Source organism: Aphelocoma coerulescens, chromosome 22 (assembly GCF_041296385.1).
Source record: "Aphelocoma coerulescens isolate FSJ_1873_10779 chromosome 22, UR_Acoe_1.0, whole genome shotgun sequence".
Classification (NCBI taxonomy): domain Eukaryota; kingdom Metazoa; phylum Chordata; class Aves; order Passeriformes; family Corvidae; genus Aphelocoma; species Aphelocoma coerulescens.
This window is the reverse complement of record NC_091035.1, coordinates 3295558-3320658: the sequence shown is the minus strand read 5'-3', so window position 1 is coordinate 3320658 and position 25101 is coordinate 3295558. Positions and strand designations below refer to the sequence as shown.

The window sequence follows — 25101 nt, the reverse complement described above, 5'->3', positions numbered from 1 at the left end:
TGGATGGATCTGGGAATCCCGTGCTGGGATTTACGGCATCAGAGCATCAGGCAGAGAGAGAAACCAACCCACTGAGGCTGAGGAGGAGAGAGAAAAGTCGCAATGATGCAAAAAAATACAAACCTCCCGAAAGATGGGAAGCTTGGGAATGCTGGGAGGTACTTTGGGATTTGCCTGTTATTCTTGCAATTATTTCTGCAGCCTAACAAATCCAAATGAGTTGTTCCGTCTGTTTCCAGAAGAGCTCTGAGCACAGCAGGAATGGGATACCCGAGACCCACAGCAGGACTCAAGATCCCTGTATTCCCCACTCCAGGACCCAAAATTCCTGCATTTCCCACTCCAGCACTCGAAATTCCTGCATTTCCCTCTCCAGCACTCGAAATTCCTGTATTCCCCACTCCAGGATTTGAGATCCTTCTATTTCCCACTCCGGGACTTGAAATCCCTCTATTTCCCACTCCAGATCTCTCTATTTCTCGCTCCAGGACTCAAAATTCCCATATTTCTCACTCCAGTCTGGGCATTTGGACATTTCTTTCCCCCTGACTCACTGGCCTGGGTCGTCCTTGTTGGTTATTTTACAGCAGTGAAAAATAAGGTGAGAATGGAATTTTTTGCTCTTGGATTTGGGAAAACATTCCCGCGGCCAGTGTGGCACCTCAGGCTCTGTCCAGAGGTATCCCATCCCATCCCATCCCATCCCATCCCATCCCATCCCATCCCATCCCATCCCATCCCATCCCATCCCTGTCCTCCAGAGATGCTGACTCAGGCACAAAAAGAAATCCTGCTCCAACCTGGGATTCTGTTTGGTGCTTCCAGCTCTTTTGTCATCTTTTTTTTTTTAGCCTGAGTTTGCCGAGGAGGATAAAAACCTGAGCAAAGCAGCGAGAAATGAGGCATCGTTTCATTCCCGGAGGGAATTTGTCTCCTGATGGCTCTAACAGACCACAGTGACGTTTTCAGCATCTGTCTGAGAGCAAAACCAACCCTAATCCCATCCCCTTTTCCCTCATGGAGCTGGTTCAGAGCAGGGAATTTTGTCTGAGAGCAAAACCAACCCAAATCCCGTCCCCTTTTCCCTCCCAGAGCTGGTTCAGAGCAGGGAATTTTGTCTGAGAGCAAAACCGACCCCAATCCCGTCCCCTTTTCCCTCCCAGAGCTGGTTCAGAGCAGGGAATTTTGTCTGAGAGCAAAACCAACCCCAATCCCATCCCCTTTTCCCTCCCAGAGCTGGTTCAGAGCAGGGAATTCTCCATGGAGCAACTCAAGGGTTTGCTCCGGCTCTGAACAAAGAGCGAAAGCTCAGAGGGGAATTCAGGAGACTGCAGAGCTCGGCTTTATGTTGGAAAATTCAAGAACAAAGGATCAAAATGAGCACGCTGAGGGTTCTCCAGGAGAAAGGGCTGCCAAGAGCTTTTTCCCAGTAATTCTTTGGGAGTGGAATGGTTTCCTTTGGCTGCAGAGGTTTTGTTACACTGGGGCTGTTCAATAATGCAAATCCAGGCAGGAATAGTTTATCCTCCAGCTGGGCTGATGGTGAAAACAGATTCCAGAGAAAAACTGGGAGCAAACAACACCTAATGGATAAAGCAGATTCCCCAAATCCCCCTCTCCATGCTTGACGGACACATGGAGACCCATATGCTTGCTAACCTATGACACTCACAACCAGGAAAACTCTGGGAGCAAGAGGGAGCTGGGGTTACACCGTGCCTCGTTCTGGGGAGGCAGAGATGTGATGGAGAGGGATTTGGGATAAGGGAGGGAGGGACAGGATGGGGGGAATGGTTTGGAGTAGAAAGACGGCATGGTGAGGTGGGACATTGGGAAGAAATCCTTCCCTGGGAGGGTGGGGAGGGGCTGGGCTGGAATTCCCAGAGGAGCTGTGGCTGCTCCTGGATCCCTGGAAGTGCCCAAGGCCAGCTTGGATCAACCTGGGATAGCGGGAGGTGGCACTGGATGGGATTTAAATCCCTTCCCACCCAACCCATTCCATGATTCCACGATCTCAGCTGGGACTGCCAGCATCCTACAGCACAAATCAGTACAGAAATGAGGGAAAAATGTGTGAAACTCTTCCGTGCTGGGCCGTATTTCCTCTATCCCAATCCTTTCCCTGCCAAGAGCCACATCCAGGGCCCGCAGAGCTGCTCCTCTCCAGCCGGGACACAAACCCCTGGCAGAGGCTCCGAGCTCCGTTACGAAACCGGGGGCTCGGAGCCTCGGCCGTCGGGGCCAGCCCAGAGGAAAGGGTTTGTTTTTGAGCCCTCACAAAAGGATTCCTGGCTTGGAAAAGTTTTCACATGAGCCTCGGCTGCTTTTGTTTCCACCCTCTGAACCAAACGCTTCCCCACAGCTCCGGGTCCGACGGCAAAATCCCACCCAACTTTTGTAATATTCGCCTGCGCCGTTCGCCCCGGGCTTTGTGCTGGCAGGGGATGCCCAGGACGGTTTCTCTGGGGCCTTCTCCGTGCCCAAACCCAGCCGTTCCCTTTCCTTTTGGAGGATGCTCAGGAATCCATCCAGGGACAGGATCCTATTCCTAGAAATCCCAGGCTGCAGACGCTGAATCACCCTGGAGTTTGGATTTCTCTCTGCTCTGTCCCTGGATAATCCATTGTCATCTCAATCCTGCTTTAAGAGCCCCACGATCCTCTCAAACTCCTCTTTCCTTCCCTAAGCCTGGCCTAACCCACTGCTCCTTAAATAAAACCTATTCGGATCATCCTTTCTCACTCCCAGCAGAGCTCCAGGATTTCTCTGCTTCCAAACCTTGGGAATGAAGGGTGAAACTTGGACAAGAAATTGATTTTTTTTTCCTCCTATCCCCAACTCAACACAAAAATCTTCCCACAGGGGCTTTGTCCATCCCAGGGGCACCTTAAAAACCTTCACTTCCATTAAAATCTCAGCCACCAAAGGAAAATGACTCTTTTTAAAGCTTTCCCTCCACATCCTTCGGAATGGGTGGGATCTGTTTGGGTTTAAACATCTGGAGCTGAGCCTCTGAGTCACCCCAAGGTCCCGGCTGTAAAATAAACACGGGAGGATGGGACAAAGCCGGGGGGGTGGGACAGTGGCCCCTGGGGACAGCAGCCGGGCTGGGGCTGCCAGACCCGAGCAGCACAAAAGGGTCGGGGAGCAGAGTCAGGCTTAGGGGCCAGGAACAAACCCAGCACAGATTAGGGCTGACAAAGCCTGGCTCAGCTGGGAAAGGCTCCAGGAGCCTCCTGCTTGCCCGGGCAGAGCGAGGGGACAGCGCTGGGAAAGGCTGGGGACACCAGCGAGGGAGCAGAGCAGGAGCAGTGGAGCCTGGAGAGGCTTTGGCACGGGGCAGGCTCAGCTCAGGGCAGGCTCAGCTCAGGGCAGGCTCAGCTTAGGGCAGGACACGGCTCTGTCCTGGCAGCAGCAGGGCTGGGGGGGTTCCTGGTGGGCACAGCTTTGTCAGACCCTGTCTCCTTTCTGCCGAGCTGCCTCAAAGTGGCTGCGTCAGGCACTGAAAGCGGGGAAAATTTATTGCCAAGGCACAGCGAGGTCAGGAACACCGAATTAATTAAATTAAATCAAATCTCTGCTAAAGACCTCCAAGCTCGTTAAGCCCAACCTCTGACTGATCAGCACCTTCTCACCCAGACCATCCCACTCCGTCCTGAGGACAAGTTCAATATTTGAAGAGAAGAATGGTCTTTAAGGGCCCTTCCAACCCAAACCCTTCCCTGATTCCCTGATTCCCTGATTCCCACACCCTGATGTGCCACAAACGGCCACAAAGCGGCCACTGAGGCAAATCATCGCGCTCACTTTGAATTCACAGCACCAAAACTCGGGGGGGTTACCCCCATATCAGCTCCATGAACATTCCCCTGACATCAGGAGGTGCTGAAGACCCTCCCAGGCCCACAGAGCAGCAGAATTTGTGCTGCCCTTGGGCTTTGGGTTAGAGAATTAAACCTTCACAGCGAGGCGAAACTCAAACCCTGTTGTCACCGATTTTTGAACTTTTACATTTCTCCAATCCTGCGCTGCCTGCTGGGTCACTCTGAGGGCTCCTGTGGCCTCTCAGCTGCTGCTCTCTCGTGCTGGTCACACATAACAAACCCTCGCTCTCCAAGGACACCTCCATTGTCCCAGCCCCCAAAATGTGTGAACTAAAAGCCTCTGAAGAGGAGAGGCAAACTTGGGGTAATTACGTCATTAACGGAGGTTAGAATTGGAGAATGAACCCTGATATGCAAATGGGTCAAACTTATAACAGGCTGAGGAACCCGTGAGCCGGGGTCCATCTTGGGTGGAGCCTTTGGCCTGCGCAGGGTGAACCTTCCAAGGCCCCGCAAATCAATCCCTGCTTTTATTCTCTGACTCTCATCTGGCCTCTGTTTTCAGGAGCCACATCGAGGCATCATCACAACAAACAGGCGAGGAAAGCCTTTCTAACTAAACACCGAGAGCTGCAGGACACAGAGATGAGGTGGGGGGGCACCTGTGTGACAAATCCCCGCGGCGGGGACAGAGATTCCACTGGTTTTCATGGCAAAAAGCTGGAAAAGAGGGAGATTTACCTGGGGACAAACCACAACCTCGTCCCCCTTCCCTCCCTGCGCCTTCCGGCTCAGCTCAGCCTCATCCAGAGCCTGGTTTGACTGCGAGCTCCTGAGCAGGGCCTGGCAGAGCCTCTCCCCACTCATTAAAAACCTGGAATTAGCAGAATCACCGAATGCTTCGTGTTGGAAGGGACCTTAAAGCTCATCTCATCCCACCCCTGGGACACCTTCCCCTATCCCAGGCGGTTCCAAACCCCATCCAACCTGGCCTTGGACACTTCCAGGGATGGCTCAACCCACTTTTAACCCGGCACAACTAAAGCCTTTGAGCCTCTTGGGCTTTGAAGTGAGATTTTTGTGCCTCCCAAGTACCCAGAGGGGAAACGAAGGCCAGAAATAGCAGCAGGGCCTGGCGTGCTGAGCCAGACCTGTCTGGCCACCGTCTGGCCAAAGCCCTGGGCTGGCCTCAGGTACCAGAGCTATTTGTGAGCCTCTAAAAGCTGCAGAAATTCGATATATTTAGAGCCTGGCCTATTTGAAGGCTGTGTGGGCGCACGCGGAGGAAGGAGTTGGACAGCAAATATTTTGTTAAGGATGTTTTGGGGCGTGCGTTAAATCAGATCCCGCTGGGGCGTTGATTTCAGGAATCAATTAAGGTAGGAATCGGGTCACTGGGGCCTTTAAATCGCTGGAGGAGCCGGGAAAGCAGCTGCAGGTGGGTCTGGGCTGAGTTTGGATAGCACAGAGTGACTGCAGGAGCTGTTGGAAAAGCAGGGATGGCATTCCCAGCTTTGGGAACACACAGGGAATCGCTCGGATTTCAGAGCTCCTGACACCCAGCAAAGGCTCTGCACCTCCATCAGCCTCCAAGGAATCCTCTGAAAGCTGCAGTGGGGGTGGAAAGCAGCAAAAAAGATGGAATTTGAACAAGGGAGGGGTGGATTTCTGGTGCTGCTGGGAGGATTAACCCCTTCCTGCCTGTCTCCCCCCTCCTTATCACTCACCCTGCCCCCAAACACTTCCCTGTGCCCATCGCAGGAGCAGAGGTCAAGCACTGCCCATTCCCAGCAGGAAAAGGGATGGAAAAGCTCCAGGATGGGAAGAGGTGTGACCTAACCCTCCAAACACGAGCTGTGATGGGAAGAGATCTGTCTGAGCACATCCATATGGAATGGCCGGGTGATTTATGGCCATGGAAAATGTCATCCTATCCCGCTGACCCGCGGCTTTTCCAAAGCGGGAAGTGGAGCTGTGCACGGCGGCCAAGGGAAATAAACTCGGCTCGGGGGTTATCGAGCTGCTCCTGAAGGAGGGGGGGCTCCTCGAGAGGCAGAGCTGAGCCAGACTGGGGCAAAATGCCACCGAGCAGGGCCCTGGCACCGTGGGGTCACGGCTGCTTTTCCACCCCCTGATTTTCCGCGGGAAACATTCCCAGCCCCAGGGAATTTGCACCAAAGGGGCTTTAAGATTTTGTAAATGATGACCAAAAGCTGAGAGAATTGGGATTGCTCAGAAGCTTTGGGGTGACCTCATTGTGGCCTTCCAGTGCCTGAAGGAGCTGGGAGAAAGATGGAGAGGGATTTGGGACAAGGGCTGGAGGGACAGGACACAGGGAACGGCTTCCCACTGCTAGAGGGCACGGATGGATGGGATATTGGGAAGGAAGTCCTCCCTGGGAGGGGCTGGGATGGAATTCCCAGAGCAGCTGTGGCTGCTCCTGGATCCCTGGAAGTGCCCAAGGCCACACTCAAGGATCAGAACCTTTTCCCAATATTCAACTAAACCTCCCCTGGCCCAGCTCCAGCTGTTCCCTGGGATCACCCGCCCAGCCTCAGCCCTCGCTCCTGTTCCCAGCAAACAGATCCGTTTGGGAATCACAAGCAGGGTGGGAATGCAGCTTGGGAAGGTGGAATCCAACAGCCAAGCTCAATGCAGCACCTCCAGCCAGGCCTATTTTAGTAAAGCCTGGTTTGAGCAGCGGGGGGAGCACGGACTGGAATCTCTCCCTGGGAATTCCGGTGGGATCGCTCCGGCTTTGCTCTGTCAGTGCGGAAGCTGATGGAGAGTCCTGACCGCAGCAGGGCTCCGAGGAAATTCCAGCCCCCTCACCCCTCATTCCAAAGAGAAAACATCACTTGGACAAGCCCTGGGCTCCAGGCTGAGGAACCCAGGGGCTCCCAAGCCCCCGATGAACGCGAGGAATGACTGCAGCATTCCCAGGCGCCTTGGGAAGGGCAAAGACTTCCAAACTCGCCTTCACAGGAGGCTTTGGACCCTCCTGGTGTGGATTTGTGAGCCCCTGAGTCACCCTGCTCCTCCAGCTGTGCCCCACTGGCTGCTGAGGGGATAAAGCAGAGAGAAGGAAAACTCACAGGAGGAAGGAGCTGAAACATTTGACAGCCACTTGTGACTGCAAGGAGCTCCCACGATGGCATCCCAAACATTCCAGCTCCTCACCTCCAGCCTTAGTCCTGCTGCAAGGGAATCAGCAGGGAAGGAGCCCTTCAGCTCCAGGGGTTTTATAGGGAGAGGGGGAAAAGCAGCTGGAATTTGCAGAGCGGAAGCAGCGGTGTGGTGGGAGAGTTCCTGAAATTCAGGGAGAAGCAGAACCCCGGAGTGGTTTGGGTGGGAAAGGAGCTTGAAATCATCCCGTGCCACCCCTGCTATGGGCAGGGACAGCTCCCAGGGTGCTCCAGCCTGGTTTTGGGCACTTCCAGGGATCCAGGGGCAGCCACAGCTTCCCTGGGAATTCCGTCCCAGCCCCTCCCCACCTTCCCAGGGAAGGGTTTTTCCCCCAGTCTCTAATTTTCACCTGTTTTCTGTCAGGTTGAGGCAGGCAGGGACGAGCTGGGGCTGAGAGCAGCCCCTGCCCGGGAACTGCAGCACTTCCACCCCCCTCAGTGCAGCTCCTAAAAAGAAATCCCCTTCTCCCTTTTGCATCCCTTTCTCCCGAGCGATCCCGCTGATGGATCCGGGCTTCTGCTCCGGGAATCGCTTCAGCCTCCTGATCCCTCTGAAGTTTCAGCACCCCCAGAGCAGCAGCTGAGCTCATTCCCAATTATCCGACGTGCTCCACTCATGCAGCCCCAGCGCTGAGCTCATGGAAAAGCAGAGCCCTCCAACACTTCCATGATTCATTTCTGGAGCAGCTGGGAGTGAGGGCACCTCCGTCTAGACTAAACCAGTTTTTCTCCCAGGTGTTTTGAGGACTCTCTGTGGCTTCAGGGCTGCCAAAGCCACCCCTGGTGTTCCACGATCCCGCCTCATTCCCTGCGACACAACGGAGCCATTGATGGAGCGGCTCGGGATGATCCCTCCCGAGCCAGGGGAAGCGAGGTCAGGGCAAGGAAAGGAATTTAATCCCTCACGTCCTGTACCTGCAGCCCTTCCCTGGAATGCTGAGCGCTCATCCCGACAGCCCGGATCCGCTCCAGCTCGCGAACAAACCCAAGGATTCATCCCTGGGAACCACGCTGGGATGTGCAGCACATCCTGGATGTTCCCTGGCTGTTTAAAAGGAGCTGGAAAACGCTTACGGGGGGGGGGGGGGGGGGGGGCTCTTTCCATAAATTTTGGCCAAGAGCAGCCAGGGGATTCAGACAGGGAAAAATCCAAGAAAAGGGAGGCCCTGCCTGAGGCACCACAAACTTCCCAAGCTGAGGAGTTGAAGGGATAAAACCCTTTTTTTTCCCCTCTCCGAAGAGCTCATCCCAGCTCCCTTCCAGCCCAGCATTCCCTCCTTCCTTTCTCCCGCAGAAATCCCACTGGGATGTGATCCGAGCCCTCTGGTTCTGCCTTTTCCCGGCTCTCCCCCTCAGCCTCCCGGTGTGACCGGTGACAGCCCCGAGCCCTCCCCACAGCAGCGAGCAGCCCACGGCTTCCCCTCCTCACCTCCAGCTCGAACCCCACATTCCCACAAACATTCCAAACTTTTATCGTGCTTTCTCCGTCACTGCTCCTCCAAAGTACGCAAAAATATCTTTAAATCTTTCCCTGTCAACCCAGCCACGGCTGGAGGAATTATCCCACCCCAAATCCAGCCCTTCCTGCTGCCCCCGTTATCCCAGAGAGCTCCAACCCGGCCCCGGCACTAAAAGGGGAGAGAAAACTCCGGATTTTTGTCCTTTGGAATGGAAAAAAGGCTGGAAGTTCTGTGAGCACAGCGCACATTTTGTCTCTCTAAATTCATCCTCTGAAATGCCAAAAGAACGGCTTCCAGTTTTGAAAAGTGGATTGGGGAACTGGAAGAATTCATAGCAAAAAATAAATAAAATAAATCTCCGACTGTTTCAAATTCTGATTCTTTCTCTGACATTCTGAAACTGGAACCTGAATTTTGCCTCTCCAGCCCAGCCAGGAGCAGCCAAGGGTTTGTTTTAACCACAGAGATGGGATAAACACGGGATAAACATGGGATAAACAGGGGATAAACGTGGGATAAACATGGAATAAATGTGGGATAAACATGGGATAAACATGGGATAAACATGGGATAAACATGTGGGATAAATTGATAATGTGGAATAAATAATGTGAATAAATATGGGATGAACCGATAATGAGAATAAACATGTGGGATAAATATGGGATCAATTGATAATGGGAATAATTAATGGGAATAAATACGGGATCAACTGATAATATGGATAAATAATGTGAATAAATACGGGATCAATTGATAATATGGATAAATATGTGGGACAAATACAGGATCAATTGATAATATGGATAAATATTTGGGATAAATACGGGATCAATTGATAATATGGATAAATATGTGGGACAAATACAGGATCAATTGATAATATGGATAAATATTTGGGATAAATACGGAATCAACTGATAATATGGATAAATATATGGGATAAATATGGGATCAATTGATAATATGGATAAATATGTGGGATAAATACGGGATAAACTGATAATATGGATAAATATATGGGATAAATATGGGATAAACTGACAATATGGATAAATATGTGGGATAAATACGGAATAAACTGACAATATGGATAAATATATGGGATAAATATGGGATCAATTAAAAATGTGCTGAAGTCCCAGCCACCCCCGTCCCCACAAGACTCTGGATCAGAGTTTTTACCCCGTTTACCTCAATTTGATTAATCAGGGAGTTGTCAAACTTGAAGCCGGGGATCCTCTTCTCGCTGCACACCACTCCCACGTCCTCGGTGTGTTTGCAGTCGCTCACTCCCCACCCGTTGGAGCCGCAGGCGGCCAGGCTGCTCTCCTTGCCCGTGCAGTGCACGTTGTCCAGCCAAATTTTCCCTGCAACGCGAAGAAAACCCAACTCAGGCTCCACAAGGAGAAATCCGGGAGCTGCTTTCCAACCTCATCCCAAGAGTAAAACCCCCTTGGGACGCAAGCGCTGCCTGACCTCGGATCCGCCGGGATTTTCCGCAGGAATTCCTTTCCCTTGGCTGCCCCAGCAGCCCCAAGAGCTGCTCCCTAAAAAGCAGAGCGGGAAGAGCCCCCCAGAGCCTGGATTTGGGACTCGATGCCTCGGGATTTCCCTGGGAATGCTCCCTCCCACCGGTTTGTTTTCTGATGTCACGGCCTCTTCCTTGCTTGGGAATCCCCTGCTCTGCCTGTGGAGCCAAAATCCACAAGTTTGGGAGCACATTCCAGGTTTGTGAGTTCAGTTGGTCGCTGCTCAGGCCACGCTCGCTCTTTGTCGGGACATTTATAGGTGTGAGCACTCAAAAAGTCCTAAAAACCAGCCCAGCCAGCCCGTTCTGCCCTCCTGAGGGGAATTTTATCCCTGTGGGATGCCAGGCTCCAGGGAGGGCAGGAAAAACCCTCTGCAGGACAACATTCAATCCCAAATCCCGGTCAATCCCTTGGGGTACCCGCTGTTACCCAGACATGCTGCTGTTCCTGTGTCCTGTCCGAGTTTTCCCTCTCCACCTCGGTGGGTTTGGGAATTCACGGCTGTCACACCCAAATATCCTCCTTTCCAAGTGTTTGTCCTGCACATGTTTGGGATTCAGGTGGGATTTCCCCCACATCCACCAGGTGCAAGTGAAAAGGGCAGGAAAGGAAAATGAAAAATGGAAAAGCACATCTCCAGGACAAGGGGAGCGGCTTTAAGGTGGAAGAGGAGAAATTTAGATGGAATTTGGGAGAAAATTCCTCCCTGGGAGGGTGGGGAGGGGCTGGGATGGAATTCCCAGAGCAGCTGTGGCTGCCCCTGGATCCCTGGAAGTGCCCAAGGCCAGGTTGGAGCAGCCTGGGACAGTGGGAGGTGTCCCTGCTATGGCACAGGGGGAATTGGATGATTTCAAGCTCCCTTCCCACCCAACCCATTCCATGATTCCATTAGATAAAATTTGGGATGGGGCTGAACAGCTTTTCCTCACAGGAACAGCCTGAGGGCACCCAAAGTTGTCATTCCCGTGTAACCCAGTAACTGTTATTCCCTCAGAATCCTGCAGAGGATGCGAAATGTCCAGACCCCCTTTGGAATCACAAACCAGAACATCCCAAATGTGAAATGTCCAGACCCCTTTGGAGCCACAAACCAGAACATCCCAAATGTGAAATGTCCAGACCCCTTTGGAATCACAAACCAGAACATCCCAAATGTGAAATGTCCAGAACCCTTTGGAGCCACAAACCAGAACATCCCAAATGTGAAATGTCCAGACCCCTTTGGAATCACAAACCAGAACATCCCAAATGTGAAATGTCCAGACCCCTTTTGAGTCACAAACCAGAACAATCCAACCCAAATCCAACCCCGGCACAGCTCCGGCTTTCCCTGGACCCCGTCCCTGTCACAGAGGGACCGGAGCTGCCCCTGGGGAGGAGCAGATCCCAAAAAGTCTCCTCTCAGTCTCCTCTTTTCCAGGTGCCCTCAGCTGCTCCAGACCCTTCCCCATCCCTGTGTCCATCCTTTGGACGCTTCCCAATAATTCCACACCTTTTTTACCTCACGGATCCAAACCCCACCCGGCCCAGCATGAGAGAGAAACACCCCAAACCCATCAATGAGACTGAAATTGGGGATTCCTGGGAGCTGGAGAGATCCCCCAGTGCCCTGAGATCCCAAACCGGTGCCCTCAGCTGCTCCAGACCCTTCCCCACCCCTGTGTCCATCCTTTGGATGCTTCCCAGTAATTCCACACCTTTTTTACCTCATGGATCCCAAACCCACCCAGCCCAGCACGGGAAAGAAACCCCCCAACATCACCAATTAAATTGAGACCTCTGGGATTCCTGGGAGCTGGAGAGATCCCCCAGTGCCCTGAGATCCCAAACCAGGTGCCTTCAGCTGCTCCAGACCCTTCCCCATCCCTGTGTCCATCCTTTGGATACTTTCCAATGCTTTCACACCTTTTTTACCTCCCAGAGCACAGAATGAGAGAGAAACCCCCCAACATCACCAATTAAATTGAGACCTTTGGGATTCCTGGGAGCTGGACAGGCCCTCCCAGCACTCTGGGATCCCAAACTGGTGCCCTCAGCTGCCCCAGACCCTTCCCCATCCCTGTGTCCATCCTTTGGATGCTTCCCAGCACTTTCATACCTTTTTTACCTCATGGATCCCAAACCCACCTGGCCCAGCACGAGAGAGGAAACCCCCCCCCACCACCATCAATGAGACCGAAATCAGGGATTATTTGGAGCTGGAAAGATCCCTCCATGCTGCTCTGGGATCCCCTTGATGCCATGAAGATTTTTTGCCTTTTCTTTTATACCCCTGTTCCACCTTTTTACAACTTCTGTATTCTCAGTGCTTTTTGCCTCCATTCTTGGACTTGTTTGGCAAGCTGAGAGACTCAACATTTTAGAAGCTTCATAGCCAGGGATCCGTGTGCCCCAGAGCCCAAGGTCCTCTCCAGAACACATTCTGTAAAGCAAGATAGAACCATCCAGGGGAAGGTTCCTTGGGGAAGGGGCTCACTCGAGCCTCTCGTTGGGGAATCTTTGATAGATCTGCTAATTAGTAACACCTCTAATGTGATACCCAATCTTTGGGGGCAGATACTCGGCAGGGAGCATCTCAATGCACATGACCTGGGTGTGTGCACCTAAGGATCCTTGAAATAAATCCCAAGGTAAAATCCCTTTTCCCCTTCTAACCGTGTCTGACTCTTGATTTTAAGACCAGGAAAAGGCATCACCCTCACCTTCTCCTTTGCCATACTTGGAGCTGGGCAGCCAGGACACGGCCTCCACGTAGCCCAGCTCCCGGCACACCACGTGGGCAGCGTGGATGGAGAAGTCGTCGTCGCACACGGTGCCCCACTCGCCGCTGTAGAACACCTCCACCCTGCCCTCGTTGTGCTTCCTCTTCTGCCCTGCCAGCCTCAGCTGGATTTTGGGGACGTTTGGGGCTCTCTGAGAGGGCTGGAACACCTGGGGGGCTGGCTCGGGGTAGCCGGGCAGGTACGGCCAGTGCTCGTACTGGGCGCAGCTCAGCGAGGAGAGGAGCAGCAGCAGCAGGCAGTGGTTGGAGGGAAAAACGTGGGATTTTCCCATTTTCAGCTCTCACCGTCCTCAGAGGCTGATGCAGGCGGTGCTGGCAGGGCCGTCCTGGAAAGAAGGAAATCAGAGTTTGAGTAAAGGTTGATATAAATTGGATCTCTCTCGGGAACTGAGAGGTTGCGTCCGACGCCGCTGGAAAAACCAAAATCAGCTCGGGTGTTTCTTGTGGGGCGGACGAACAAAATGAAAAAAACCCCCAACATTTAAAAGTTTAGGTTGACTTGGCAAATTCAGCCAAAAAAATACATTTCCCCAGTAAAATTCTCCAGGTTGGAAGTTGTAACAAATGGTTTTCCTGTTTCTCCACAAATCCAGCAGGAAACCTTCATCCAAATCCTCCCAGGACAGAACTGAACCGGTTTTTTCCCCCCCAGCTCCTTCCCTAAAGAAGCCAAACCCGTCCCAAATGATGGAAAACCAGGAGGGTGGGGAAATACCACGAAGAGCAGTGAGGGATTTATCTCAGAGTCTGGGCTCCCAATGGGATCATGGATTTGTTTCTGCTCCTGCACATCTGGTTCCATCTGTAGCAACTCAAAGCATCACCGGACACTTGGCAGGAGCCTTGGATAATCCTGGAATAGCAGAAACTGTCTCCAGTTATTGGTTGGAAGTCTGGACAGGGATTTATTGCCATCCAATAAGGAGAATTTAATAATAAATAAGGAGAATTTAATAAAAATTTAATAAAAAATAAGAATTTAATAAAAAATAAGGAGAATTTAAGGTAGGGACAGGCAACTTCTCCTGACTCATGAGAGGAATTTCATCCAGATCCTGTGAAATCCCACTCTTTCCCTGCTTCCCGCTCACATCCCGGCACATGGAGTGGTCAAGCAGGACACGTGGGGGGTGAGGATTCCATAGTTTCCGAGTGAAGCAATGCCAGAACTCAGTGGGACAAACCTCCCCAGAGCTCTGGAGCTCCGATATTTCCTGGCAGCCACCGGAGGGGAGGGAGAAGGGGGAAGGCTTGGCTCCAAAGCCAGGGGGCCAGAAACTAAAACTCTCCGGAATTTTAGCTAAATCTGGTCTATCCCTAAAAAAAAAAAAAAAATGAGCAGGAAAATTCACATCCTCACATAAAGACACCAAATCCATGAACAGCCTCAAAAGCTGCTTGAGGAGGAAGAGATGGATCAGAATTCCAGGGAAGTTACTCAAAATTCCAGAGGCATCAATCCAAACCTCAGCTCCAACACTGACCTGCTGGGTGACCCCAGCCAGGACACTTCCAGGGCCGTGCCTCAGTTTCCCTGTGGATAAAAAGGGATGGTGCTCAGGAGATTCCCTGCTGGAATGCTCCGGGAGCTGGGAACGAAAGGCGTTTGCCTAAGGAGGAGAGGAATGAAACAGAAGCAAAGGGATTAAAATCCCAGCGCTGGAGGAGAAGCAGGAAAAGCAGGAGGAGGTTTTCCAACAGATCTCATAAATCAGGATGAGAGGGGAGCAGAAAAAACCTTGGAAAATAAACATTGGATCTCGAGGAGCCAATTTTTTTGTGGGTCAGGAGGTGAGGCTGAGAGAGAGGGATAAAATCAGATCCTGGAAGGGATGAGAGGAAGGAAATGCAGATGGAGAGGGGATTTCCCAGAGGGAATGCAGCTGGCAGGGCAGGATCAGAGTGCTCCTGGATCCAGGCACTCCAGTACCGGGACTGGAACCAGTCAGACCCCCCTGACTCCGAGCCCAGCAGCACCAGGCTCCGAACAAACCTCGCAGGATGGTTGTCATGGATACGGGATGGGTTTAGCCCGGGGCACAAACGGGGGCACAGAGATGCTCATGGATGCACAAAGAATTCCAGGAATCCCCTTGGATCATAGGGAAGGACAGATGGGAGTCAGGAGTGAAAACCCCACAGGGGAGGGGTTGGCCTCAGCAGGGCCATGGCCTCGTGCTCTGCAAAAAATCGGAGGTTCGGGTTTTGTTTTTAACCGTTTTCATCTCTTCCATCCCCAAAATCTGGTTTGATCTGCTCCATCCCAAACAGGTTTTGATCTTCTCCATTCCCAAAATCTGCTTGGATCTTCTCTATCCCTCAGCATCTGGTTTGATCATCTCCATCCCTAAACAAACACCTGATTTGATTTGCTCCATCCCTAAACAAACACCTGATTTGATTTGCTCCATCCCCAAACACCTGATTTGATCTGCTCCATCCTGATTTGATCTGCTCCATTCCCAAACAAACACCTGATTTGATCTGCTCCATCCCCAACACCTGATTTGATTTGCTCCATCCCCAACACCTGATTTGATTTGCTCCATCCCCAAACACCTGATTTGATCTGCTCCATCCCAAACTTCTGTTCTGACCTCCTCCATCCCCAGCACCTGCTTCAATCAGCCCCATCCTCGGTGGCTGCTCCTTGCTACTGCAGCAACAGCATTTTTAAAGCCTCAGCAAATCCAGATCCAAAACCAAGCTGGGCTGCAGGAACCTCTCCCTAAAAATTCCGCTGAGGAGGCCCCAAAACTCCCTTTAAAAATTCCTTTATTAAAGGTCATTAAAGCTTTCCCAGCGCTGTCCCACACTCCGAGAACGCAGAGCTCTGTTTATAAATATTTGTATTTCTATTTCTGGGACCTTCTGGAGCCTCTGGATGGTCCTGCAGCCACACGAGGGATGTTTGGGAAGGGAAATGCAGATAAAGAGTGCAGCAGCCTCCCAGTGAAACCCTCCCGGGGCAAGGCAGCGCTTCAGCATCTCAAACAGAAAGTGAACAAATTCCCCTCTGGGTCACGGTTTTGTTTCATTTCGGAGCCCCCAGGAAGCTCAGCGCCCACTGAACCCGAACATCTGAGAGGGGAAAATCCTCCACAAAGAGCCCAGAACCCGCCCCGTGCCAGGACAGCCCCGTGTCAGCGCTGCTTTAGGGGCTCCCTGGGGATCAAGGAGCGACTCCAAGCTGCAAATTCCACTTGCCAGCCCTTTCCCTGCGCAGATCCAACCTCTCCGGTTGTTTCCCCGAAGGACCCGAGCCAAAGGACACAAGGATGTGGGGAAACCACCCGCGGGAGGGCTGCGAGCGGCTCCCAGCCGAGCGCGGGGCTCCCGGAGGCGTTAATGAGCCCAGCGCTGCCAGATGCCAGAGCCTTTCCAAGAATCCCGGCGCTGGGAGACCTCGGGAGCAGCTGGAAGGGAGGGGAAGGTCACAGCACAGCTCCAGGTTGCTTTAATTGGGACCGAGATTAGCCCGGGAGAGGCTAATTGGGATTAGAGCGGATCCGGGAGGTGGAACTTGGGCTCCTGGTAAAGCCTTGCTGAGCCCGGCTGCTCTGAGTCCGGAAAAGGCTGGATTGTGTTCCCCCGAAATGGAGGGATTTTGGGATCATCGAGTATCCCGGGTTGAAGGGACCCACAGGGATCATCTGAGTCCAACCCCTGGCCCTGCGCAGGGAGAGGAGAAAACTCCCAGGGCTGGAGAAATCCTGGGGAGGGAGGACAAAGCTCCCAGCTCCACAGAGGGAATTCCGGCTGGGAAAAGGGAGTTCTAACGAGACTGTAGGAACACATTCCCAACCTTTCCTTAAGGAAAACCACTCGGGGCACTCGGGTCGAGCAGCAGCGTGTCCCATCTCTGTGTGGGATCGGGAAAGGCACTGGAAAACCCCCCAGAAATCCCATTCCTGCAAAAAACCCTGGGGGAATTCCGTACCAGAGCAAGGACAGCAGCCGTGCCCTGCGTTCCCTCCGATCCCAAACCCCACAGACGGAGCTTCCACAGGCTCTGCATCGCCCCAGATGAACCCTCCCACTCCCACAGCCCCTGCTCACTGAGGGGCTCCAGAGAAACTCCTCCGATGAAGTCGGGAAGAGCGGAATCCGCAGGGATTTGTCCGCAGCCGTGATTCGGGATTTGCAGGTACAACGGGGAAACTTCGGGAGCTCAGCAGCATCCAGGGAAAGCTCCCAAGGCTTCAGCACTGGAATGGAGTCCCGGCTTTCTGTCTATCCCGAGTGGGCAGGAGGGAAAACGGGGAATTCTGGCACGGGAGAGGTCTGGGCAGCTCCTGGCACAGCTCAGGTTGTGGCTGCCCCATCCCTGGAAGTGGCCAAGGCCGGGTTAGAGCAGCCTGGGATGGTGGAAGGGGTGGAATGAGGTGGGATTTAAGGTCCCTTCCCACCCAAACCGTTCCGTGGCTCTGATCCACAGCATCCAGGTCTGTTTTCCCTGGGATTCGAGACCAGGACTAGTTTAGAGGATTGGTAACAGAGAAAATTGCCCGGCAGTTCCTTCCCTCCATGGCACAACAGCCACAGAAATCCTGGATTTATTCCTTCCTACCTCCTCCCGAAACCTCCCTCCACAACTCCAGGACATTTTAGGGCACTGATATCCAAGGAAATGCTCCTTCCTCGGCTCCAAGATATTTTAGGGCACCGATATCCAAGGAAAACTCTCCACAGCCACATAAATCCTGGATTTATTCCTTCCTGCCTCCTCCTGAAACCTCCTTCCACAACTCCAAGACATTTTAGGGCACCCATATCCAGGAAAACTCTCCCTCCTCAGCTCCAAGACATTTTAGGGCACCGATATCCAAGGAAAACCTTCCCTTCCCTTCAATTCCCGCAGGGCTGGTCCAGCCCCAGCCTCACTCGGAGCACTTTAAAGGATTTGAAGGGCACGGGCAGCACCGGGCAGAGCCAACTGCACTCCCACGTTTATGGGGCCACCGGGAAAACCCCAATAACACAACTTAACATGGAAAATATTCCAGCAAAACCACGGCTCTGCTGCCGGGAGCAACATCTGGACACGTTTTTCCCCCCAAATCTCTGAGGGAGCTGCACGTGCTGAGCTCCCTGAGAATAAAGCCAGGCTTAAATCTGCGGGAGGTTTGGTTTGGGCTGGATTTTCCCGTTCTTTTGGGCTCGTTGCTCCCCTCACAGCCTCTAAGAAGCTCCGGATTTATTCCTGACGTCAGGACAATATTTTGGTCTCTCCATTCAGAGGAATCCAAGGCAGAACATTGAAAAGCCCTGGAGCAGAGCCAGGCTGGAAGGCAGGAAATTCTCCAGGTCTGGCTCCCGGTGCCGTATTCCAGGCTGGAAGCTGAGATCCAGCCCCGCAGGAATGTGTAATTTAAGGCTTCCAGGAGTGATCCTGGTGGCTGCTGACTCAGCCCTTTCCAGGTCTCCAATCCCGGGTTTTGAAGGGAACAGAGGCGCGGGATGGCAAGGAAAAAACATGGAATCGTTCTGGGATCGTGGGATGGTTTGGGTTGGAAAGGATTTAAAGCTCATCCAGTTCCAACCCTGACACCTCCCACTGTCCCAGGGTGCTCCAGCCTGGCCTTGGGCACTTCCAGGGATCCAGGGGCAGCCACAGCTGCTCTGGGAATTCCATCCCAGCCCCTCCCCACCCTCCCAGGGAGGAATTCCTTCCCAGTATCCCATCCATCCCTGCCCTGTGGCAGTGGGAAGCCATTCCCTGTGTCCTGGCCCTCCAGGCCCTCCTGCCCAGCCAGCTCCCAGTGCCCAGGGCTGCTCCTGCAGCACCCACAGAGGGATGGGAAAATCAAATTAGAGAATCCTGGAATGGTTTGGGTTGGAAGGGACCTCAAAGCCCATCCAGTGCCACCCCTGCCATGGGCAGGGACACCTCCCACTGTCCCAGGCTGCTCCACCCTGGCCTTGGGCACTTCCAGGGATCCAGGGGCAGCCCCAGCTGCTCTGGGAATTCCATCCCAGCCCCTCCTCACCCTCACAGTCAGGAATTCCTTCCCCATATCCCACCTAACCCTGCCCTGTGGCAGTTTAAAACCATTCCTTGTGTTCTTTGTGGCTCAGTTTTTTAGGAGTGGGAATGAGAAAGGATTTAATCCATGGGGATTTAACCCTTGGAAAGCCCGGCCATGGCAGCGCGGAGACTCTCGGAGCAATGGGAGAAGGTATCCAAAACAATTCCCACACAAACCATTCCCTCTGCCCATATAAAAATCCCTCTTCTTCCTTTCCATGGACCTCCCAAGGCTTTCAATCCTGAGCTTTTCCTTCCCCAGGTGTAACAGACCCCGCTCCTCTCCCGAGCCCAATCCCAGCCAAAATTCCCCTTTTTAATCCCATCCGAGCACCCAAACCGTGGCTGAGCTCGGGCAGATCCCGGGACCAGGAGCTTCCCTGTCCCATCCTCATCCGGGGCACAAAGGAAAGTCTGGAATGCCGGATGGGAGCCCTCTGTGCCCGAGGATCCAGCGACGCTCCACATCCCTCGGGAGCAGGACAATGAGCCCGATTGTCCCTGGCTCGGGGCCGGGAGCTCCGAACCGTTGCTGTTCGGCCGCTTGGAACGGGAATCCCGGGAATCCTGCGTTCCCAACTCCACGCTCCATCACCCCAGGGGCATTCCTGGGGATGGGAACAGGATTTCCCGGTGCCACGGGAGGAATTCTCCAGCCTGATCTCCACTGGGAGAATGATTCCAGCATTATTAAAGGGAATAATTGATTATATTCCCCAGCCCAGAATTATTACAGGGAATAAAGCCCCGCCATTCCCTGGGATAAGATTTTGGATTATTTATCCCATTGCTCCGAGAGTCTCCGCGCTGCCATGGCCGGGCTTTCCAAGGGTTAAATCCCCATGGATTAAATCCCTCCTTGTTCCCACTCCTAAAATCCTGAGCCTGGCAGGAGCAGAGGCACCGACCCTGGAAGCAAATCCCAAAGTCCAGCAGAGATCCAGAGCCAAGGGAACGGCGTCTGAGCGGAGATTTCCCTGGTGGATAAAAGCTCTGGAAAAGCCTGGAGAACCTTGGAATTGTGGAGTTTGGAAAAGACCTTTCAGAGCATCAAGTCCACCACCAAACCACGTCCCCAGGGCCACATCCAGGGGTTCCTGGAATTTCCAGGGATGGTGGCTCCACCGCTGCCCTCGGCAGCCCATTCCAGGGCGTTCAGGAATGTTTGCCTGGCTGGGGAGGGGGAACTGCGGCGGGCAGGGAGCAAAGAGAGGGATTTACAGCCCTGGGGAAATCCGTGTGAAAATTCCATGATCGAGGCCCTTTTCATCAGTGCTTGATTAGAGCTGAGAATCCCGGAATGCTTCGGGACCTTAAATCCATCCCATTCCAGCCCTGCCCTGGCCAGGGACACCTCCCGCTGTCCCAGGCTGCTCCAACCTGGCCTTGGGCACTTCCAGGGATCCAGGGGCAGCCACAGCTCCTCTGGGAATTCCATCCCCACCCTCCCAGGGAGGAATTCCTTCCCAAATTTCCCCCCTTTCAGCTCGAGCCCACCCCCCTTGTCCCACCACTGCAGTTCGTGGTGAGCTGGGAATTCCTGGTTCCCATTCCCAGGTCCTTGGAGCAGCCAGGAGCCTGGAGCCCGGCAGAGTCAGAATCCACATCTCGATTCCTCCTCCTGCTCCCGCTCCAGGCAAAGGGAAGAGAGCTGGGAAATCAGGAGCTTCCAGGAGCAGCAGAGCTGGATTCTGGCGGTGCCGTGGTGAGAAGCTGCTCCGCGCGTCCCTCTCATCCCAGGAGAGCTTTTTGTGCCTCCTGGGATGCCCCAAGGGGCTCCAACTGGGAGCAAATGGGAACTGAAGGAGATCTGGGAAGAGGCACAGCCTGGATTTGGGAGCTGCTCAGCTGAGCCCCTTTGGGAAAGGTGCTGGCTGTGGATCCGGGTGTTATTCCCGGAAAAATTGCTGTGTCCTTGGAAATTTTAGGGCGTTTATCCTTAAAACCATCAATATTCCTTATAAATATATCCATAGGGAGAAAATTTTCTCCTTAGAGAGATAAATCCCTCCCTGTGGAGATTGGGAACAGTTTTCCTGCTGCATTCCCAGATTTTTGAGCCAGGATCCCTGCAACGTTCTAAACTCTCCTGACCTTTAAATCTTTGTCTTTTTTATCTCCACACGGCAACACCAGCTTAAATGAAACGCCAAAAATGCATCTGAGGGGAAAACAAATCCCAGAGAGGGATTCTGGGTCGGGGCTTCAACATCCCGGATTCCCGTGGTGCCGCTTTCCAGGTGGATACGAGCGTTTTCCAAGGCGGAGGGGATCGTTCCTCACCCTCTGCGTGATGCTGTCTTAATTAACGCTCCCTAATCCACCAGCGGGACACAGGGGCTCCAAACCGGGCTGCTGTTATTCCTGGGGAAAATCCCTTGGAATAACAAACTTCCGCCGGCATCGCTGCGGATCGGGAGCCGTACTTTTCCTCCTCCTCCCGCGGGTTTTTTGCATGGGAAACGTGGGACGGAAAGTGCCAAAAAAAGGGCTCTGGAAAGCACCTGGGTGAGCTGGGAATGATCCCAGTGCCCAGAACTGGGAGCTCTGGGTTGAAACCGCCCCAGGAATGCTCTGGAAGGGCTCGGGAGGAGAGGGACTGGAAGGGAAAAAGAAATGGAAATGGAGGAACAGCGAGGCAAGCGGAAGGGAGCACAGGTACCGTGAAACCAAGGAATTCGGGAGTCCAGTTAGGGATAAAAATCCCAGAGCTCGTTACTGGGAAAGCATTTGGGGGTCTCAGCCTGTAAAAGGAGACAATTCCAGCAAACCCCATGGATTTTCCATTAAATCACCCCGCTGCAGGCAGAAACATCACCCTGGGCTACATCTCCCAAACTCCACAATCCCGGCGGCTTTTCCGAGCTGCTGAAAATTCCCTGAAGTTTCTCCCTAAAATTCTCCTCTCTGCACCCAAAAGCTCCCGCTGGCTTGGGCTGGAGAGGAACGGGGAGCCTCAGCACCGCCTGATTTAGGGATGAAATTCCCCTTTAACAGCCCATTTTCGGGGATGCTTCCCAACATCCTGCTGCCCTTGGGACCAGGATGAGCGGAATTCCCTCCTGGAGCAGCCGGCGCTCGCTCCAAGGTGTGGTTTCTCCCTGAGCGCTCGGATATCCCAGCAATTCCCGCTTTTGTTCCATTTAATGTTTTTTAGCTGCTCCCTACCCCCCAGCCGAGGAAATTCCTCCACCGTGGGTGGCTCAACGTGAAGGAAAACTGGGAAGGATGAGCCCTAAATCCAGGATTTCCATCCTATATCCAGGAAAAATTGGAGGCACCGCGCTGTCACCTTCACGAGCTGATTGTGGAGATGAGGAATTGTTTTCCTGCTGCTCTCCCGGATTTCTAAACTTGGATCTTCCTCTCCAATATCCCAAACTACCTTGGGCTTGGATCTTTTATCTACCCGCGATTAATTTAATTAACAACAAAAGTCCATCGGGGAGGAAATATCGATCACAAGGAATTACTTGTGAGCTCAGCCCGGCTCGGGGTTGAACATCCCACGTTCCCCCGGGGCAGCTTTCCAGGTGGATATCCCGGAGTTATCCCCAAAATTACCAGGATAAAGCAGCTTTTAAGGAGTTGCTGGAAGCCTCGGAGGGGCTGCGAGTCCCCAGCGCTGGCAGCAGAAAAAAAAATCCTTAATTAAATTCATGTTTTGCACCTTCTGCCAAACATCTGCCCTGGAGTTTTTCCTCCGAAAAAAAACCCGGGAATTATCCAGCGAGGAGAACTCCGACATCCTTCCGGATTTAGCCGGGTAACATTTCCCCGGGGCTGGTGGCGCGAGCCGGGTTTTCTGCTCGAAATTCGGGCGGAAAAAGGAATATTTTAACAATATCCCAGCTCAGGCATTGCCCGAGCTCGCGGGCAGTTTGCAGCACGTCTCCAATTCCAGCCGGGAATGGCTGGGAGCAAAGAAGGGAGAAAATCTCCAGCCCGGCCACGACAGCTTTAAAAAGTGACACTGAAAATCCTCGGCTGCCAAATCCCCTCGGGGGGGACAGGAATTAGGGGAAAGATCCATTTTTATCAACCCCTCCGCAGTTTTTTATGGCTCAACATCACGGGGGGAGAGGGAGAAAAACCCGTTCGAGGAGGAGGAGGGAAATGAAACTTCCAGCCCCGAAGAAAGAAAGGCTTGGAAATGTTGAAATTAATAAATCAGCCGCTCGTTTTGGGGCAATAAAACCCCGAATGCGGCTCGCAGCGCCGAATTTACCTCGATCAGTGCTGGAGGGGAAGCTCAGCCCCGTCCCGCTGCATCCAGTTCTTCCTCCCGGGCTCCGCGGTCCCCTCGGCGCTGGAAAAATCCTCCCGCAGGCGGGGAAGGGAGCAGCGAGGAGCTGCTGCTTCCTGCCAAATTTCACTGCATTTACTCCGCAAACCCCTCCCAGGAGCCGCCCCTCCGCAGCTCCGCCGCTCCTCCCGAAAGCCGAGCGGAGGCAGAACGGGGCCAAGCGGCCGCGCTTCCCAAAAAAATGAAAAAAAAAAAAAAAAGGGATTAGGAGCAGGGATTTTTTTTTTCTGGGGGTGCTCCCAGGGAAGGAAGGTGGGAGTTATCCCGGCCCCCGGGGTCGCAGCGTTGTGTAAGGGCTCCGGGGTGATTCAATCCCTACAGTTCCAGGGGGTTCTGGAGCAGCATCCTGGAATTCCCACCGCTGTCACCTCCCGGGGCTCCCCACTTTTAACCCTGTAGCTTTTCCAGCTTTTCCAGCTGCTGGAAATTCCTTAAACTCGCTCCTACAGCAAGGCAGGGGATTAAACCCAGCTCGCCCTGCAGTCACCCCCCAATCCTCAGTGTCCCAAGGGCTAAGAGCAATTCCTCGTGGAAAAATAACAAATCCTGGGTTGGAGAATTCCCAGCTCTTCTCCCAAAAAACTTGGAGCTCTTCTCCCAGAAAAACAGGGTTGGATCAATCCCGCATCCTCCTGGGGCCACTGAACCTCGGTCACCCCCTCAGCCAGAGGGGGCTGTGGGTTTAGAGTCACCCCGTTCCTCCAGGATTTTGATTTATCCCAAAAATCCTCTTTATTCCCGTTCGCTTAAAGTGGGAAAATAACAGGAAACCAAGACTTCAGCTTGGCCGTGAAGCTGAATCTCTGAAATCTCTGAAATCAACCCAGAATCTCTGAAATCTCTGACAAGAACCCGGAATTCGGTCTCCTGACCCAGTTTCGGGCAGCAGCACTTTCTGAAGCGTCAGCATTTCCCAAATTCCAAAACATTCCCTAGCATTTTCTCCCCAGCTTTGGCCCTGGGTGTTCAAATCCCTGCTCAGAGGGGTTTTGAAATAAATCAGCAAGGAGACGATGGGCACAGGAAGAAAAGCATTCCCAAAAAGGTAACTCAGGAAGGAATATTCCCGTTTATCCGGTGTATTCCTATTTTAGAGGATTTTCCAGCAAGCCCTTCCCTCACCCAGGGCTGCTGTCCATGGATTCCCCCCGGGATCCTCCTCCACAGCAATTCCAACTTCACCCCATTAATGAGGATTAAAAATTCCAGGCCTTAATGCCCAGCTCGGGACACAATTCCACCAGTGCCCCCCCCCATGAGAACATTCCTGTTGGAGACTTCTCCCTTTTCCCAGCTTTTCCATCGCTTCCCAAACAATTTATCCACGCCAGGGAATTCCTGCTTCAGGGCCCAACTCCATCTTCTCAACGCCAAGCACTGGAAAAGCTGAGTTTGTTCCAATTCCAGCTGCTCTGGGAGCAATTCCCGACGTTCTGGGGGCACCTTTCACTGGGAAGCGAAGTTGCGCTGGATTGGGCACCAGCATTAAAGGGAATAAATGGGATTTTGGGAAGGAATTCCTCCCTGGGAGGGTGCGGAGGGGTTGGGATGGAATTCCCAGAGGAGCTGTGGCTGCTCCTGGATCCCTGGAAGTGCCCAAGGCCAGGCTGGAGCAGTCTGGGATCGTGGGAGGGATTGGGATGGGATGAGCTCTGAGGCCCTTTCCCTGCACCAGGAATTCTCAGGGAACAGGACAAAGGCTGGGAATTGGATCAGCAGAGCCACCTCCCCGTGGCTCGGGGCCCTCAGGGGGAAGAGATGTCCCAGGAGGAGCTCCAGGGAACAATTCCAGGCGGGAATGGGGCCGGAGGCAGGGATGGGTCGGTGCTGCCAGCCCGGCCCAGCGCGGGTCGGGCGAGGATACGGCCGTGAAAAATTCCAGCTGATGGGATGAAACATCCAGCAGGAATCCAGCGCAGCTCCTCGAGGATCCGCGCTGGATTCGGGGAATTTGCTGCCCCCTTCATCCCGCAGCTGGTTAAGA

At 53.3% G+C, this 25101-nt stretch overlaps 1 protein-coding gene across 2 annotated transcripts in view; it reads right to left on the bottom strand.

Moving 5' to 3' along the window:
* Positions 1-23125, bottom strand: part of LOXL2 (lysyl oxidase like 2) — a 55292-nt gene extending 32167 nt beyond the window's left edge. For both annotated transcript variants that reach the window (XM_069035393.1, XM_069035392.1), the window contains exons 1-3: positions 23040-23125; positions 12704-13109; positions 9664-9839 (exon numbers count right to left, since the gene is read on the bottom strand). In XM_069035393.1, coding sequence (XP_068891494.1) covers positions 9664-9839; positions 12704-13055 — 528 coding nt within the window. In that variant the 5' untranslated portion in view covers positions 13056-13109; positions 23040-23125. The remainder of the gene's footprint in view (positions 1-9663; positions 9840-12703; positions 13110-23039) is intronic.
* Between the last annotated feature and the right edge of the window lie 1976 nt (positions 23126-25101).